This window comes from Corylus avellana, chromosome 11 (genome assembly GCF_965113065.1).
Source record: "Corylus avellana chromosome 11, dhCorAvel1.hap1.2, whole genome shotgun sequence".
NCBI lineage: Eukaryota > Viridiplantae > Streptophyta > Magnoliopsida > Fagales > Betulaceae > Corylus > Corylus avellana.
The window spans coordinates 2,301,031-2,319,958 of NC_142500.1; the positions used below are offsets into that span (position 1 = coordinate 2,301,031).

At 34.6% G+C, this 18,928-nt stretch overlaps 1 protein-coding gene across 2 annotated transcripts; it reads right to left on the reverse strand.

The window, feature by feature from the left end:
- Positions 1-3,663: 3,663 nt before the first annotated feature.
- On the reverse strand, positions 3,664-18,448 carry LOC132165284 (putative RNA-dependent RNA polymerase 3). Of its 2 annotated transcripts, none has more exons than XM_059575780.2 (19): positions 18,097-18,448; positions 16,848-16,953; positions 16,628-16,763; positions 15,627-15,704; positions 14,712-14,895; positions 13,582-13,777; positions 13,410-13,497; positions 13,122-13,265; positions 12,781-12,858; positions 12,589-12,645; positions 11,343-11,449; positions 8,989-9,137; positions 8,405-8,627; positions 7,740-7,965; positions 6,365-6,525; positions 5,836-6,001; positions 4,580-4,706; positions 4,159-4,322; positions 3,664-4,036 (listed from the first exon to the last, which is right to left on the reverse strand). In XM_059575780.2, exons 1-19 carry the CDS (start codon positions 18,395-18,397, stop codon positions 3,770-3,772), a joined length of 2,958 nt encoding a protein of 985 aa, XP_059431763.2. In that variant the 5' UTR covers positions 18,398-18,448; the 3' UTR covers positions 3,664-3,769. The 2 variants fall into 2 exon arrangements, with proteins under 2 accessions (XP_059431763.2, XP_059431762.2); XM_059575779.2 differs by having other exon boundaries at positions 12,589-12,660.
- Between the last annotated feature and the right edge of the window lie 480 nt (positions 18,449-18,928).

Genomic DNA, 18,928 nt, shown 5'->3' on the forward strand with positions numbered 1-18,928 from the left:
TTTCCCCTCTCCCATATTGAATGACTTTGGTTTGTTTGTTTGTTTTTTAAGCAATTTCTTTGCTAGGCTTAGTACCCTTGAAAGGTGTCTATACTCTTATTTATATGCCTGAATATATGGTCTATAAGAGATAATTTAATTGACTGAGAATCATGTTTCATGAAATAAAGGTCATTAGTTCAAATTTCACTCTCAATTTTTCCTCGCTTCGGATCTCACTCGATATAACTCCCTTTTTATTTTTGATTTATTTTTAAAAAAATGTTTTAGAAAAAATAATGTTGTTAGCAGTAGTATAATTTTTATTATAAATTATTTACAAATTGATATGCTAGTTCATGTTGCATTTACTATAACAGTCACTAAAATATAGATTGTCACGTAGTAGTTCACGTGACACCTATATCTTTAAAATGTGGGTTGTCATATAAATTTGTAAGTATATTATAGTAAAGAGAAATGCTAAGGGTACTAATTATATTATTAACAGAGACTTATTAAACTGATGTGTAACTCATTCGTTGAAAAAAAACAAAATAATTAATTAAAATAAATATAATGAATATCCATAAATAAGCTAAACATAAACCTCAATAAAAGAATTAACGCTCTTACTTTCGAGCCTTTCGGCCCCTAGCCTCTCTTTTTGTTGAGGTCACTTCCTTGAGTGAGTGGGTATCCACTATCACCGACCCTCGTAAGTCAAAATCCCTGTAGCATCCCCAACTCCAAGCAAGAGGTTTATCTTTTTAACCATGTTACATTTGTCCCCTAAGTCTAATGCTCTCTCACTCACTGCCCAACCAGATCAAGAAAGTCTCCCTTAAACATCATGCAGTCTGGAGGAATAAAAGTCCCCCAATTCTCCCCACCGTTGAACCCCTCCCCCTGCCAAGACCTTTAAGATCAATTTTCTAGATGCATTTCCATCTCCACCATTTCCGCCTTTTTAACAATTATAAAAGTAATAAAACATCCTGCGCTAAGTAAAATTTGTACTATTTAATAATAAAAAGAAGAGATATGGGTGGGACAGATCCCGGCTTAAGGGGAAGAAATTATCATCCCTAGTCCCTAGATGTAGAAGGTTTGGGCCTCAACAGTAACTGAATTTAAAACAAGAGAAATGCTATATACCATCCTATTGTCTTACCATTATTTTACTATGTTTAATGTGATATTGTCAATATTTGTCATTGTTAAAAATAAATAAAAATAAAAATATAATGGTGAATTTGACAATGCCGCATCAGTATATAAGGTATTTCATTACTTTTAAACAAATCCAATATGAGAACTTTTTTTTTTGGAAGGAAAACATTTCATATTCATTCATTGATAAAATGGTCGCGAGTAAAAACTCTTACGAACAGTGCAAAAAGCTCTAAAGTAAATCATATTCGAAGCTAAAGTTATAGGTAGCAAAGATATCAACACACAAATCTGACAACATCATCCGCTAACCTATGACTATTCAATAGGTTTAATCTCATATTTGCACCAAACAGACACAATTCAATGCATAGATAGCGTTTATTCTTTGGCCCTGAGAGTAAAGAACCTCCATGCCGAAACTCATCATCCTCAATCTATAAGTCAAAATATTGTTCACATTCACAACCCAAGAATCTGAATATTGCGCCGACTGCGGGCATATGTAGGCCCACTTATTCTGCCATGGCGTGCACGTCATGAGAAGTTGTTGACTTCCTCTTCGTAACGTGGTATGTCATGCATGCAGTTTTAAGACGTAGTTGACCAAGCCCCAACACTCCAACCCCAACTTGACACGTCAACAATAGGTGGCCTCAAATTTCTATGCCATTTAACCGGTTTGCTGCCAGTGTGAGTACGTACGTAATAATCAGCAGGCGTTAATGTCGGTTTATGGATTTAATAATTTATCAAATCACTTTCTAAGTTTAAAATGGATAAATGTTCCTTTTAAAAGTCGCATTATTTACACTTTTCCTGAAAATAAAAAAGGAGCTCTAAAATGTTTTATATGGTTGGAACAATTCAGAGATATTCAATTAAAATGGGTATGCTTGATAAATTCAATGTTGATCCATTAATTAATTATTAAGGCCCATTATATTTTAGGTATTAATTCTTAATCAATGTTAAATATTTCAACCCCAATATATTTGATGAATTATTATTTTATTATTTTGAAGAAAGACAGAAGTTTTCTGAATAATGAAGGAAAGAAAAGCAAGAAGAAATATCACATGCTGCAAGGGCATTTTTGGAACAGTGAAAGAAGGCTGGAAAAGGCGCCGGTTTTGAAGTAAGCTTCCTGTTCACTAGACCATGCTCCTCCAGTCTTTTGGCAGATAATTTCAAACTGACTGAACAGTATATGCCCAACGCCGCTGCCCAAAAATGTTTGTCAAAAAGAGCCTAATAAACGGAATACCAAGAATGCGTTTCGAAAAAACCAGCCTCATGCACTGCCCCCACGGAGGAGAGGCAAGGAGAGAGTACAGAGCATCTTTAGTTGTCTCATGAAGGAATATATCACAAGGTGAAAAAAACTTAAATACATAGGAAATCTACAAATAAAAATGTGAAAAAGTGAGATCTTGGCAATATTTTAGAAATGGTCGAAGTGTGCAAGTCTTCTGCTGAAAAACTAGAGTATGCTCTACTTTAAGCTAGAATTACGGATACTTTTGACTGTAAAATTTTTGTTAGCATTATATAGCATAAAGGAAGCTTTAAAAAATGGAGTATCCGTACGTATGAAAATAAGAAAAATTATGGTCAAGAGATACCAAACATGATATTTTGCCCCCCACATTCATGCCATCCATAATCCATAAAAAGAGAGAAAGGTCATGGAAGAGGAAAAAATTCACTGAAATATAGTGCCATTAATTGAGCAGTACCCCTAGAGGGCCTAATCTTTTTAAACTGTTGAAGTTAAAAGTGAAGATTTTCCAATACAACAATAGATCATGTTCTATGTTGGCCTTTTCTTAAACAACATGTTCACAAGTTACAGAGTAATTGCCAAGAGAGCATTGATTATGAAGAAGAGTAATTAACACATAACATAAGAAAGAAAGTGGGGAAGAGAGATTGAAAGAAAGAGACAGCAGAGTGCATATTCACTATTACACTATAAGAAAAAAAAATGTTAAAGTAGCTACTAGACATAAAAAAAATAGCTCATAATAGAGCATTTCCAACAAAATAGACAAATGACTTATAATAACTTCTTTTTTTTTTTTTAATTTATCAAAAAAAAAAAAAAACATGCATTCTTAGACGGTGAATAAAGACCACAACCAAATTACCCTGCTATGACACTTTGTTAACTTCGTACAATATCTCCATCCCCGCTATACTACACATGCAGGCAACAGGATATTCATATCATACTTCTTCACTCCGTACAATCCTCATGAAGCATCGATCCAGAACAAACAACAGGATCTCCATATGAAAGATTTTATGAAATATTATTTCCTCGATCCATACTAATATTCAGAGGCTCCACATGTATTTACTTATCCTTATACTAGCTTAATTGGACAGACACCGACTAGGGTATGAACACGATTCTTAATTATATATATATATATATATAGATTAACCCTGAAATCATGAATTAATGCCTTCACAAAGAAAATGGCGACAGATCGATATACTTGACAAGCTAAATATATATACCATATTTTATACGATAATAATACATATTTACACTACAATACTTCATGTCCTTTATTTATAATTATGATACAATATACCAATATCCCGTTAATTAAGGATCTCCCGTAAAACATCTACAAAAAAAACAAAGGATATCCCGTAAAACAGATGGGAGAAAGAGAATGGATCTTTCGCATGGTTTCATGGCATGGTACTTGAGTAGGGCTGGACCTGCAACTCTCCATGTAAAGCCACAATATCTGGCAGATCTTCTGCTCTTAGCAAAATCATAAGTGATGTTATATATTGCAAGAGCCTCACCAAAGATTTCTTTCATCCCCCTTTTACTCTCTTCAAATTCCGCAGCGCCATACAATATCTGCCAAGAAAATAGTTAGCAAAGCAAGAAAAGGGAAAAAGGGGTTTCAACTTTCAAGGCACGATTTACTTTCCATAGGAGTGCAAATTTGAGAATTTAAGAAGAATAAACTAAAGCCTCACCTTCTTATACTTTTGTATGACTTCCTCAGCAACCTCATTTTTGCCCTCATCACCATTACGCAAGGCATTAGCCATCTCCTGCCTATATTGCTCGTAGTGTTCCTTCCATTTGTTCAAGCATGCTTTAGGGACTTTAACATCAAAACAGGGGAGTTTCCTAATTTCTGAAGAGCACGACGTATATATATTAGCATCATATGATGTTCAAGCCTTCTAAGGATACGATTTTATCAGCAAACAATATAGAAATGAAGAATGCAGTAGAACATAATTTGAGGAAGACAATTTGCCTCCTTCTATTCTATAAACATTAGATTTGTCCTATTTTGGCTCACTTATAGCATAGACAATCTTCGGTCAGCGTACCATGGGGGAAAGAATAATTGAAAATAATTACCTTCTTAATTTAGAAAATCCTCACCTTTCACTGATTGATATGACTTAACAGTATCATATATTACACCCAAAATAGATGTAGAAGGGTAAGAATTCTTCTTCTCCATGTAATGTGGAAACGATTGTGCCTTCAATTCTTTGGGAACTTCAATCTATTTAGAAAAAAAGGGGTAAAAAAAAAAAAAAAAGTTAGTAAATTCAAGGTAGAACCAGTCACTGCAAAGCAACTTGGGAGATCAAGGATCATGAAAATAAAACAGCTAATAAAGCAGCAAAGCCCTTCAGATTTTATTAATTATTGATTGCTCAAGCATACTTCATCGCATTAACCACCAAAACACCTACTGATAAGATTGTTGCCTTAGAATTTGCTTATAACAAATTCATTGATATCTGGAGGGCAACAACTTCTTCTTTCCATCCATTAGTGAACCCTCAAAATTAGAGACAACATATAGATCGGACAAGCAGGAGGCTGAACAAGAGGGCTTACACTCTAGACAGCGGGCATACTATAAGCATTAATTGATTCCTTGAATGCAACCAAGGAATTAGCTCCATCACCCAAAATATAGAAACAACTGCTGGGAGGTTATAATCAGAAACATCTTCTGTGAGGTATAATCACTATATTGAGTACAAGAAACCAGGGGTTAACACGCTAAATAGATATGAGCAGAATGGTCTCCCAGAAATTATTGAGTGCAAATAAGGGATTTTGAACAAATGCTGTAAGAAGTATCTAAGTATTTCAGACCACCAAATGGAAGGGGTTTACCGTCTTTCTCTTTTGCCCCAAGCTCATTCCCCTGTCCTCCATCAATCCCTCTTGTCCAGAAATTATTATATTTTTTGATAAGTCCCTCTTGTCCCGAAAATGAATCCTATTCACATTTAATTTCATGTAAACACTTAAGCCTAATCCGACTTATGCAGCACTCAACTACTAAAAACCTAATACAACCCCCACCAAAACAACTTGTATGTGCAGAGCATGCTGGTTCACAGGTTCAAAGCCCTTTCTAGTCCCCTCTATTATCTAAATACATCTCCCATTTTTGCTGGTTGCTACATGACCCACATGCAATCTACTGTTGGACCATGCTTTGAAGTTAAAAAAGCTCAAAAGTCAAGTGCCATGTGGTGGTGAGCTTTGAAACATTTCAGCCTGAGAAGGTACTTGATATAAATAGTTCACAAGTTAATCAGCCTAATTTCATACCTAACCATATTGGAACCGGTAGAAAGTCCCGGGTATCTAGAAAAAAAAACAGAACTAACCTTTCGTCCACCCTTTTTCGGTGCATCTAAAGCATCATAGTAAATATCAATCAACTGAAGTATCTTTGCTTTCACGTGATCTTTCTCTTCAATACAATTCTCTCCCAGAATCAGAAGCCGATCCATTAATGCCAACCAGCTATCAGCTGCCTCACTCATAGCATAGCTGTAAACAGCAGAAAACATCATGGTTTCATGATAGTAAAGGTTGATCTCCATACCAGGTTCCTGATGTAAACAATACCTAGGAAACCCTATGACTTGATTGTGGAATGAAAAGCCATATTTATATGAATTCCGTCTGATTTAATTTTGGCATTACAAACTCACAGTCCAGAGAATAAGGTTTTCGAGATCCAACAATTAGTTGAAACTTCAAAAAGGGGAGAAATTTTAAAGCTAAAATGATTTTCAGAGAAAATCTATTTTCCCTGGACCATTACCCTTAATTGTTCATTACACATCTGGTCAAAATCTATTTGCATTAATTTTATAATCCATAATTAATAGATATATGTTAAGTGCATACCTTGGCTGAAACCTAGTTGTCAGGAACAGTTTAAAGAGCTCTTCCTCAAGTTTCTCAGCTGAAAAATCACTTGGCTTTTTATTGAGTACATTATGATTGGGTACATTTTGCATTGAAGAAGTCGGTGTCCAAGGCTCACTCCCTTTGTAATATTTCAATAGCTGAAGTAATTTCAATAATAAGTGCTCAATGTATAAAGAAATTAACTAGTACCCACACATGCACACAAGGGCGACATTTGAAATGCCAATTTAGTACATCATAATACTCGGGGAAACAAATGATCTTCAGTTAAGAAGGCTTCATAAGTTTACTTATCAAAAAAGAAGGCTTCATAAGTTTAAAGATCATGTTCTTACTGTGTTTCTTGAATAAAGACTTGATAACTTCGACTTTAGTTTCCTCAAAAAACCTAGGTCGTGTTGACACCAATAGCCATCGCGATACAATAAATCATACCTCTAAACTAGCTAAAGAGCAATAGTGGGAGATGTTAACCTGGTACATTTTTGGTGATATACAAGGGCCTGACTTTGGCCAATGGTAGGGAATACATTACTGATGGCCTACTTTGGAAATATTTTAGAAATGGTCGAAGTGTGCAAGTCTTCTGCTGAAAAACTAGAGTGTGCTCTACTTTAAGCTAGAATTATGGATACTTTGACTGTAAAATTTTCGTTAGCATTATATAGCATACAGGAAGCTTTAAAAAATGGAGTATCTGTAGGAAAATAAGAAAAATTATGGTCAAGAGATACCAAACATGATCTTTTTTCCCCCACATTCATGCTATCCATAATCAATAAAGGGAGAAAGGAGATGGAAGAGAAAAAAAATTCACTGAAATAGTGCCATTAATTGAGTAGCACTCCTAAGAGGGCCTAATCTTTTTAAACTGTTGAAGTTAAAAGTGAAGATTTTCCAATACAACAATAGACGTTGTTCTATGTTGGCCTTTTCGTAAACAACATGTTCACAAGTTATAGAGTAATTGCCAAGAGAGCATTGATTATGAAGAAGAGTAATTAACACATAACATAAGAAAGAATGCCTTATGAAAGCTAGAGTAGAACTATATCAAGGGGAACCACTATTCCTAGAATGAGATCAATTGAGCTAAGACTTGTGTATTCAACCTTAAGTAGTTTAAATACTTTTTAGAGTATTATTTGAATTTGTTAGACCAAAATTTTGACATGAATTAAGAGGTTCACAAAAAAGAGAAACCCTACGAACACGTCGAAAGCAAAATACCGAAAGATAGGAAAAGCATTAAGATTGCAAGACACTCAGAAAATAAGATTATACCCACAAAAATGAAAAAATGGGAGAAATGAAGAAATCATCTGAAACTAAAATAAATGAAAACGCTTACCTGGGGGTCTCTTGAGACCCAATACATGTCACCATCATAATCACCACCTGCTATTTCGTCCGCCAAGGACCGTGGACCTTTACAAGAGAAGAATATAGCATACTTGGCGTTTCCAACAAAAGATTCTAAGGCTTTCACATAGGTGGCCTTCAAAACATGAATGTCGCCAAAATGTAAACCAGGATTCCGGTAGACTAATACCTTTCCCGAAATTTGTCCATTGTCACTACATATAATGTGTAAAGATAAGAACACACACACACAGACATATGAAATAAGTATAAAAAAAACCTTATTAATTGCCACTGAAGTCGATACATATTGACAAAAAAAAAATAATAATTAAGAAAATAGAAACTGTATCTACTCGTGCAGTCTTTGCAAAAGAATCTCGATTCGAACAACAAATTGTAATTCAATGCCACCATAATGGTAGAGCATGAACTAGACAGACAAATTCTCTTTGTATTAGTGCGGTTCAAAGATCAAAGTAAAGTATAACAGGGGAATCTCTCAAAATTTTCAATAAAACATACCTGTTGGAATATAAATTTCAAAATATTTGTTGTCCAATACTTGTATGGTTGCTTTCTCCTTTTTTTCTTAAAATGCTCCAATGGTTTCAACCATAAAGAAATGAAAAACATGTTAAACAGCATACATACAGAATAACACAAACTTCATCACTCTCAAGGATTCCAGTGGGATCAGCAGTCCCCATTAAATAGTAAGATTCCGGTACTGGAAGCTTTCCTTGTCCAAGACTTCTTTTTTCCATCTTTATCAGTATAGACAGCCAATGTTGCAAAAATGATTCATCAAGAGGTATCCCTGATAAAATCATTCTTGCTGCACTAAAATCATCCGTGTCATCATGGCGGATGGAAACTGCATAAAGCAAAAGAATTGAAGGAAATCCATCAAGGATTTGTACATTGAAAGAGAAGTAAATGAAACAGACAAGTATTATCACTCTTTTGGTGAGATTGCGGAAAGCCAATAAGAAGCAAATAAAAACATTCAACACGGAAAAAAAAAAAAAAAAAGAAGCCTTAACGCCAAAATGGCCAATGAATGCATAGAAAGATAGCAAAACATAAGATTTTGCTCCCAATAATGCCATAAATAATAATGGTAACAGTAAAAGTAAACATAACAGTAATAGTAATCATAATAACAATAGTAACAAAGATAAGAGAAACATTATGGAAACCCATATCCTACAAACAAGCTTTATCAGAAAGACTACCTTTTAGTGCTGCACGCTTATCGGAGAAAACGCCATGACCATCCCTTAAAGCATTCTTAACTATTTCAATGAAATATTCCTTTGGGACCCCTCCATAGCTTAAAAGTGCAATCAAATACCTTGACAAAAATGCTCTCTTGGGCTTACGACTGTCAGATTAGAACTTAAAAATTAGAATATCGCCTTAAACAATAGAAATAAACAGAAGTAGCACTTCAATATATCTGAATGTTCTTTTCATGATAAATAATATAATCAAAACTGACATCAATACAAGCAAACCATAGAATTGTAATATCATATGACTGCTATTGTTATGTCTCAAATCACGAACAAGCATCTGCGGAAAATGATTTCCTATATAAACTATAATAGCACACTTTGTACTAATATAGTTGGTCAGTGGGTGAAATCTTTTAGAGTCAACCACATCAACCAAGAACTATTTTTTATCAATTAATTCAATAGCGAGTAAAATTTAAATTTCCGTGTGTTAATTTTCCATAATTAGCATAGCAAACTCAATCTCAATTATCACTACTAGTTTCTTTGCACACCAACATACACCACATTTGCTAAATGAATGTGTTTCACATTTCATGAACCAGCTCCAGACCACTTTGGCAACAATGGGTATTAGCCCGTGATTTGTAGACGTAAAGAAGAGTCTCAAGTTTCAATGCACACTAGGTGTCAGCTCTGCAACTAGCAAATCAAGACATAAGGACATGTCCAGAAGGTGAACTTACTTAGCAGACTCAAAGCAAGTGTCAGACATAGGAGATTCAGGTCTCATGTCCTCAAGTGTCCAACATGCCAATTTTCAAATATAAGTGCCTACAAATCATAGCAATTAATGGTGTCTCTGCCTCATGAACCCTATTTAATGGAAGTCTTCCATTGAAGACTAGACTTGAAATGTGGTAGGGAGGTGCGGGAGTTGTAAGGTTGCTGTCGCTAGTTAAAAGGTTCTCAGCAGGGTATTGCAGTTTTCAACAGAGTTTTGAAGTCATTGAGCATTTTCTTTCCTTGACAATGGACAGTATTATTAATCTGTCCGGCGTGGTTCCTTCTTTCACTGCCTCATGGTACAAGGCCAACAGAGTTTATTGTTAAAACGTTTCTCGACATGCAAAGATTTGTTGGATTTCAAGGGCAGTTCCATCTCACTACTACTGTGAAAATCGACACATGTTCGGTAGGATTTTGCTTATGGTCAAAATATGAGGGGTTTAAAACCTTTCTATGAACAAGAATCTCAAAAACTTTTAAATAATTAAAGATTATATGTGACATCTTATAAATAGAGTTGGTACTTCTTTCTAAAAGCTTAACGGTCCACTACATCAAACCTATCAACAGCTGCCACATGTCCCATATGTCACACTAGTATTACTTAAAAAGAAATTTTTTTAAAAAAAATAGGGGATGGTCTATGACCAGCCTGGGGTAGCTGAAACCACCCACGGCCACCCCCTAAATTTTTCCTCCCATGTGCCACATTAGTATAATTTAAAAATAAACATGAATAAAAAAATTAAAAAAATAAAAATTAGGGGGTGGCTCGACCACCCCTTATGGCCATCCAAGTAGTAGTCAAACCAACCACCCCCGGCCATTCGGGCCACCCCCATTTGGCCAAAGGGAGTGGTGGAGCCAGCCCCTAAATTTTTATTTTATTACTATTATTTTTTTTTAAAATAGTACTAATATGGCATATCGGACATGTGACAGTCACTGATAGGTTTGACGTGACAATCGTGAAGCTTTTGGATGAAAAATGCAGGAAAGTACCAACTGTGTTTATAAGATGTGTACATGTACCATTTATGATACTTTTGCAAATTGAGGTAGCTATTTGATAACGAGGCAAAGCATAGGTACTAAAAAAAGTATTTACCCCGAAAAACTTTAACGGTAGGGTAGATACTACAAATTAGCCTCATAGCTTAGGTGAGGAAATGCAATTTACCCTACTTTACATATTGATTCAATTGTTGTCAGGCAATGGTTGACTCGTCATCAACCCCAAGCTTTACCTACAATGCAAATAATTACATATTTCTAAGACACTATCCTAGGTAAACTTCCTGCACCAAAGCCATTCACATACAAATATCAGCATGAAGAACAAAAATTTAAATATCCTTTTTTTCTGAATAATTATAATTTTCCTTTTCTCCATTTTGAACCTTGAGTACATTTGATTGTTCCAAAAATAGGCCATTTTCAAAGTAAATTCAGATTAAATGATACTTTAGTAACAAGATTATAATGGAAATAACTACCATGTCAACTGAAGAGGACATATAAATTGCAAAATCAAGTAAAAGTAAGGGTGAAATGATGAATACCTTGTTCCTACTATCTCAAATGAATTCTCCGTTCTAATATTTGTAAGTTTTGGATCTGTCCAAACTTTAATCATTGAAGGTCGAACTTGAATTGTTCTAGGAGGAAGCTACAAAATTTGAATACAAAACACCAAAAAAGGTATGCAATATAAGAAGAAAAAGGAAACTAGAACAAGACAAAAAATAAAGAAGAACAGAGCTAAGAGCCTCAACAGCCAATTAGGAACCTTCAACAAACACAACATATTAGAAATCAAAACTAAAATTAGTACCATTAACCCTGAAGTGATGTGCATAATGTATTACACTAACTTCAGAGTGTAAGTGTCACGACCTACGAAAAATGCTAGCTACATACATAGTAAAGAACCAATGTGGAACTTGCCACTCATGTAATAATATTTTCACAATCCACCCACCCAAGGTGAGACTAATTTTACGGGGCGTCACAATCTTTCCCACTCAAATCCCCAACGCATGCTTTAGGATCCACATAATATAATGCCCCAGCACCACATGGTGTTACTACTTTGCTCTGATACCATTTTTCAGAACTCAGAATAAACGCTAACCACATCTATGCTATTATTCCAAAAGAACTAATTATAATACAACTGGAATTCCTAAATTCACTACTAAAGACAAATTTCACTTAGTATATAACCAATGTGGGATTTGACACTCATGCAACACTGTCGTAGCCCACCCACTTAATGTGAAACTAATTTCCTAGAGTGTTACAATAAGTTTCTAAATTTACATAATTATTAGAAATAAACCTGTGACTAAGGTTGAATGATATTCAATTATGAGAAGAAAAAAAATTACGTTATTATTTAATAGAAATTGGAGGTGATTTCCAATTAATATTGGCCAAAAATGATATTTAATCCATGTTATTCAACATCATAATATATTGCAGTGAAAGAGGCATACAGTCAGGTGATATATGATTAAAAAATAGCATCAAGGTCATGTTGGCAGTGTTGTCTAATCTGTTCCACTAATGCCCCAATTTGATATGTTCCATACAAATTAAAACATTCTATTCCAATAAAATTCCAACTATAAGGCCATCCACCGGCACTAAATTGAATAAAAATTGCATTCTAGACTCATCATTACTTTGTTTGTGGTCATAGCAAGTATATTCATTTTCAGTTAAAGCTGGATCCTTTGGAAGTAACTTTTAGAGATGACAAACCAATACATTCTTTTCTCCAATAGAAACTGACAATAAAACTACCTTTTTATTGACCAAAACAGTTCCCTTGATAGCACAACCGTTGTTAAAGAGACGGAACTGGATCAGCAAAGGCTAGAAAACAGCCAAAAAGATGTGAGAAAGAATGAAAAGAATTCCAAGCCCAAAATAAATGAAACACATCAACAAAGACTCAAAAAGAGAAAATCATGCCCCAGTACTAGATCAACATACCAGTTCTCGGGTTTGAGATTTTGGTTGTTTCATCATTGCCAAAATTTTCCCCGCAAGTTCATCAAGTTCGGAACTTCTCTGATAATATTAAAACAGACCATTAGTCGAAAGATTAGTTACGTAACAGAAGATTAGAGGACATACTAGTCTTAAAAAAAATACAGAAGACAAGAAGACAACATGGTATATAAAACATCCAGCCATGTGTACATAATTCAGATCAGTTAACATAAACTGGAATATGTTCCAAGAAATTAAAAAATTTTATATTCGTCACTTCAAACTGCAACATATAGGCTGTCAAAGTGCATCTTATAAGGAAACAATCCAGTATCACAAACCTCAATATTTTCATCTCTGATTTGTTCTCCTTTGTAAATATCATGAGTGCAAAGCAATGCTAAATCCTCAGATATGAAACCAGTTCCATCTGTAAGTATACGAGGTTTATCATCTTTATCATAGACAATATTGCCATCTCTATCCTGCAATTCACCCAAAGAGGAAAAGGAAAAAAAAAAAAGAAGAAGAGTACAATGCATGTTGATGGAATTAGTAAAAAGAATTGAATATAACTACATTCACAGAATGCAGGAAATCTCACTGGAAAAATAATTCAAAGATCGTACCCTGCAAAGTACATCTTCAATTACTTCAATATTAACAGATGCTACATCAACTTCTAGCTTTACGGTCTTGGACAAGATAAGAGAAAACCTGAATAAGGATAATACACACAAAGACTTGAGAAAGTGCTCAGATATGGCTCTGAAAAAGAGATGCTTTGAATTGTTTACGTACCTAGCCATAAAGCTGGTCACACTAGACAATCCATGTGCATGCATAAATACCGCTCTTGCTTCATTAACTGTTTTCCTAGATAATATATATTCGCTCTGATCAATAGTAGCATTAGACTCCATCCGAATGAAAAAACATTTGACAGGTGAAGTAGTTGAGTTTTTCTTCCTTTCTTCTCTTCCGCCATCTTTAAACACTGACCAATAACCAAATCAAGAAAGTATCAATTATGCTAGGTCTTTTAACAAGCCAACTTGATAAGAAATCTTTTAGGTTTATCTATTTGCATGTTACTGGAACCTAAATTATGACTCGAATAAGATAACAAGCAAGGGAAAAATATAGGATCTGACCAGGTGCAAAACCACCCTTTGGCTAAAATTTTAAAAAGTCCTTTAAATTTTATGATACTTATGAGATGGACCCCAAAAAAAATTTTTTTACCCCCCAAAAGATCTTTTTGTTTTTAGTTTTGCCCCTCCACCCCCAAACTAAAATTCGGCTCTTGGATCTGACAAAGAACCATGCACCATTACTTGAACTCATACTTGGTCCTATTCAAAAGGAAATGACAAACTCAGATTTGTTATCTGTAATAAGAATAACAAAATACCCAAAACAAAATAAAACAAAAAACGGATCCTTTAAAACCTTGGGACCATATACCCAAACAAGTTAGGTAGGGATGAACTTGCGTGGCCCGTGTGCAGTGTGCATGTGTGAAGGTGAATCGGTACATCCACAGTCAAAAATTCCAGATACCTACTTGTTTTAATCATATATGAGAGACAGCACAAGGAAAAACAATTATCAAGATTTTGCAACTCTCTCTTACTCGCTTTATACAAAGTTGGTCCTTTCAAAAAGGAAATCACACTCCAAACACAAGAAAGGGCAAAAATTTCAGTGATAAGAAAAATAAAGGAACAGTACTTCAGAAATGGGAAAAAGATCCAAAACTTGTTTTTGTATGTATAACATTAAAATCGAAAAGTATCAAGTGCACATCCTGAATTGAATTGCTTCTAAACAATAGTACAGTTCAAAGAACAAAGAGAAGTAAAAATAAGAAAACAAGAACTAACCAAAAATGTAAAGTTCATTCAAAAATACAATAAAGAATAGCTTACCAAAAAAACAATAACGACGGGAACCAACACGAATCCCTTCTCTTGCAATCTTCTGGTAAATAGAATAATAATCCCGGGATAAGATTCTCCTGCCTGCCACCTCTTCAGCAAACTTCACTGCTAGAACGTTCTCATCACCTAAAACTCTTTGTAGGTGAGTTTTTGTTTCGTGTAAATACGGGCCCTGAATATGGTCAAATGAAACAACAATATATTTAGCACAAAATATCTTGAAGTGATAAATTAATAGTAGAACTCTCTTCATAATGAAGAACTGAAACATGAAGATGTCAATTTATAAGAACATAATACTTTGTAAAGAAGTTAAGAGCATAAATGCTTGAGATCCACAAAATATTGCTTATCGGTGACAATGTATTGATTAAAGTACTGTGTTTGAGCACTCTAAACGTGTGTTATTAAGGAAAAACATATACAGCTATTTTATGAAGCTACTTTCTTCATAAAAAAAATTAGGTGACAACAAGACAACACACATTACCGGTGCAACCTCAAGCCCTGAAGCAAACAGAACTGAGATGCAAACCTTTCATAATAGAAAGTGTCAAGTACCAATTCTTGATGTGCACTGGCATGAATTACTATAAATCACTGCCACCCAAGAAATTGAACCCAGAAGGCACAACCTTCCTCTATGATAATTGACAATAGTAGTGTGTCTCATGCATGTACTTGTATTACATTTCTATGAGGGAAGTTAAGTTATGATGACCTAGAATACAGCTTCCCACAGAACCTTAATCAATTTTACACCAGCAATTGAGGTAAACTTCCATGAGTTAAGTAGATTTGAAAAAATCATCCTCAAAATAGAAGTCGGTTTATGTGATCACATACATGTATCTGCTTGTGTTTGGGCATGCTCTATGTATACAATGGAGGATACATACAAACCTTGAACCTGTATTTCCCATCCAGAGAAACATGACAATGATACAGATGTGTCGTCTTTTTCGCATCCCAATCAAGAGTCTGCAAGACCCCGAAAACAGAAAAGGGTTAAGCAAATATTGCAGTTGATACAAGGGAGGCTGATGACTTAAAAAGAGAAGTTAACACTGCTGGCCGGAGAGCATTTACCTCTCAAATACTCAATAATAAAATTGAACCCTTATTTGAAATTTATCCACCATCAGACAGAAGATAACATTCACATTTTCTAATTGAATTCCATTTATCCAATAACTAGATTAGCTCAATAAAGTTTAGAAAGCGGAGTCAATTTTGCACATAAAATGCTAATAGAAACAGGTAGGATGGTTCTAATTATAGTAATTGGAGAATAACTAATCAGATTTTGAATCGAAGCAACTTGTTACCACCAGCATTCAAGTAATGCCCTTTGATTTCACCGATTTCAGCACATTTCCCAGATTAAATCTTCTCTCTCTCTCTCTCTCTCTCTCCTTTTTTTTTCTTTTTTTTCTTTTTACTGTTTGCTGGGAACTCATGGATTCGCTCATCTAAAACATATCAACCACACAACAAAAGATTCCTAGCTCAAACAAATTTACGGATGTGAGGATATATTAAGAGGCCATTTATTCATCTCTTTAATGAATCACCTGGAATAAAAAAGAGCAAAGAGAACATAGAAGACATGGCTGTCTATTTTATGTACTCAGAAACCCTACTAATTGTTAAGATATCACTTCATAAAAATAGCATTTGTAGGTTCCTTCCGATTATTTGAATCAAGTCACAAGTATATACATTACTGTTTCAGATAAACAGTTCTTTTTTTAGAGGAAAAAAAAAAAACTACTTTTTCATAATATGAAGAGGAAAGCAACTTCAATCTTTTATATATATTCAGTGGACTTCTCTGGCATTAAGAAATTAGTCAAGAAACGGTAAGCATCATAGGTCAACAACAATTAGAACATAATATTCACCATTAGCCGGTCTTCTTCGTCAATATATTTTTTTCCCAAGGTTTCCCAAACTCTTTCTTCAAAATCTAGCATCCCTAAATGTTTCAGACTCCTAATTTCATCGGCAGAAATATCATCAATATCCTCCAGCAGGTTTCTGTAGAAAAAATCAAAAAAGCAGCTTAGCATGAGCATAGTATGCAGTAACCGCAACTACCAGTCGAAAGCAAGGAAAACTTACTCCCCAATATAACTCAGTATTAGAAATGCCTTTCGAAACTCAAGTTCTCCCCAGGCCGCTAACTTCTCTGAACTCAAACTTGAAGAGGGTGAGCCTCTCAGATTCCCTTGAATTATTATTATTGGAGTGTGAGTAACAGCACCACTTACGGGCACAAAATGTACCCCAAAAAAAAAAATCATATAACACTATTTGGTTTATTGCATATGGAATAAAATCAAGCAAGGGCATAGTATAACACTGTCATACAAATTAAACTAACTTCCCCCAACAAAATGTAAACAAATTAAAGTTAGAAATTAGGAAGAAGCATATAAAGCCTGATACAATATGTTTTGGTGAACTCAAAGTGGGGTGCCTCTCAAATTCCCTGGAATTAGAGATCAAGTAAGGGCACCACCCATCTCATTTTTGGAAAATACATTCTAGGAACTATTATCTACCCGATAAAAAATTACAGAGGTTCTAAAGCAAATGCTGCATGAAGCTCAAGATTAAGCCCTCCTACAAAGAAAATACAAATCGTGACCAACAAAATTTTAAAAATCTAACACCATGTTGACTTCATAGGACCCCGAATTTGAAATTTCAATGATGAAGAAGAGTAATGCAGCTACTACTAATCCTATACTTCACACTACAATCACATTATGCTAACGTGACATGGACAAGTAGTCCTTGATTTTTTATTTTTAACAAAGACTATTAGCTCATGCCATATCAGCATAGCATGATTATGATGTGAAGAATAGCATTTCTTGTTGAAGAATAACCAACAAAGCCACTGGCGGAGTCAGCAATTTTCTATTGGGCGCCGGATTAATAAAACAATACTACTAGAATAAAGTTCAAACAGTATATGAAAGGAAAAGTTCTAAACCAAATATTAGAAAACCAGAGGACTAAATCCAGTAATCCACTAAATATTAGAAAACCAGAGGACTAGTATTTACAACATTCGGCCGCTTAAACTCCAACAGTGAAAAAGCAAGTATAAATAATAAACCCTCAATTTTTCACAGTAAAAAACGAGGGGAAGATAAAAATTAAAATAAATAACATTTCCTTGTAGCCAAACAGAGCCAGAAGAAAAAGAACGCTCTGAGAGTTAGAACAATGAGAATGCGAATTAGACCAAACGATTCGTTTAAAAGTAGCATCTCAACAAGTTATATCCAGTGATCATTGAAAAATTCCCGTAGAAATAAGCGTTGTCAACAAAATGAGATAGCAAAATTTGGGTGGGTACCTTGTGGCGGGCTGAACATGAGGCGGGAAGCAAAGGAGGGAGTGCGAAGAGGAAAGACGGGGGCAAGTCTCTGAGGGGAGGCTTTGTCGATCATGTAGAGGATGAATCCGCCGAGGCCTTTCCTGTTGAAAGAGGCCGATATTTTACGGAGGATCTCGAGAGCCGCTTCCTCACCTAGCGAGGCTAGCTTCTGCCGCACTTCGGCGCCTGGGGGCGCCTGCTTCTGCTCCCTGCAGATATTCTGGAGCAGTTGCTCCACCGCGTCAGGGAGCGCAACTTGTGCAGACCAAGGGTCCGCCATTAGAGTAAGAGGAACAGAGAGAGAGAGAGAGAGAGAGAGAGAGAGAGAGTGTTTGTGAGTTCTTCAACGGGAGCAAATGTGAGACATTTCCCGCTTCTTTAAGAAGAGAATATATAATAGGAAGGTGTACGTGGATTTAGACACAACAGTTAATATTTTAATAAATAATTTAAATTTTTAAATAAGAAATCAATCGTAAAATTGAATATAATTTATGAGTAAGAGTAATGCTATTTATACTGGTGTGGAACAATTGAAAATTAAGTTAAATTAATAAATATTTGTAAAAAAAATTAAGATTAATATTTACTTCATTTCAGTTGTGTAAAAATACTATAACAATTTATTAAATAGTATTTATCATAATTTATTAAATTCAATTGGCATATTTAAAATATATATTATTTTTATATACATTTTTTTTAATAAAATATGTACCTTAATATATATATATATATAAAATTCATTATTTAATTCATTATTTTTCAACCATCTTTAAATCATATAAATATATAATGTATATTGATTTAA

What these genes read in the sequence shown, in the direction of transcription:
- LOC132165284 (XM_059575779.2), bottom strand. Translation starts at nt 18,397, where the DNA reads ATGGCGGACCCTTGGTCTGCACAAGTTGCGCTCCCTGACGCGGTGGAG. An exon ending in TTTGAGATAGTAGGAACAAG is followed by an intron (nt 9,138 to 11,342) that starts GTATTCATCATT and finishes CTAATCTGACAG; the next exon opens with TCGTAAGCCCAAGAGAGCAT. An exon ending in GGGTCTCAAGAGACCCCCAG is followed by an intron (nt 6,526 to 7,739) that starts GTAAGCGTTTTC and finishes AAATTACTTCAG; the next exon opens with CTATTGAAATATTACAAAGG.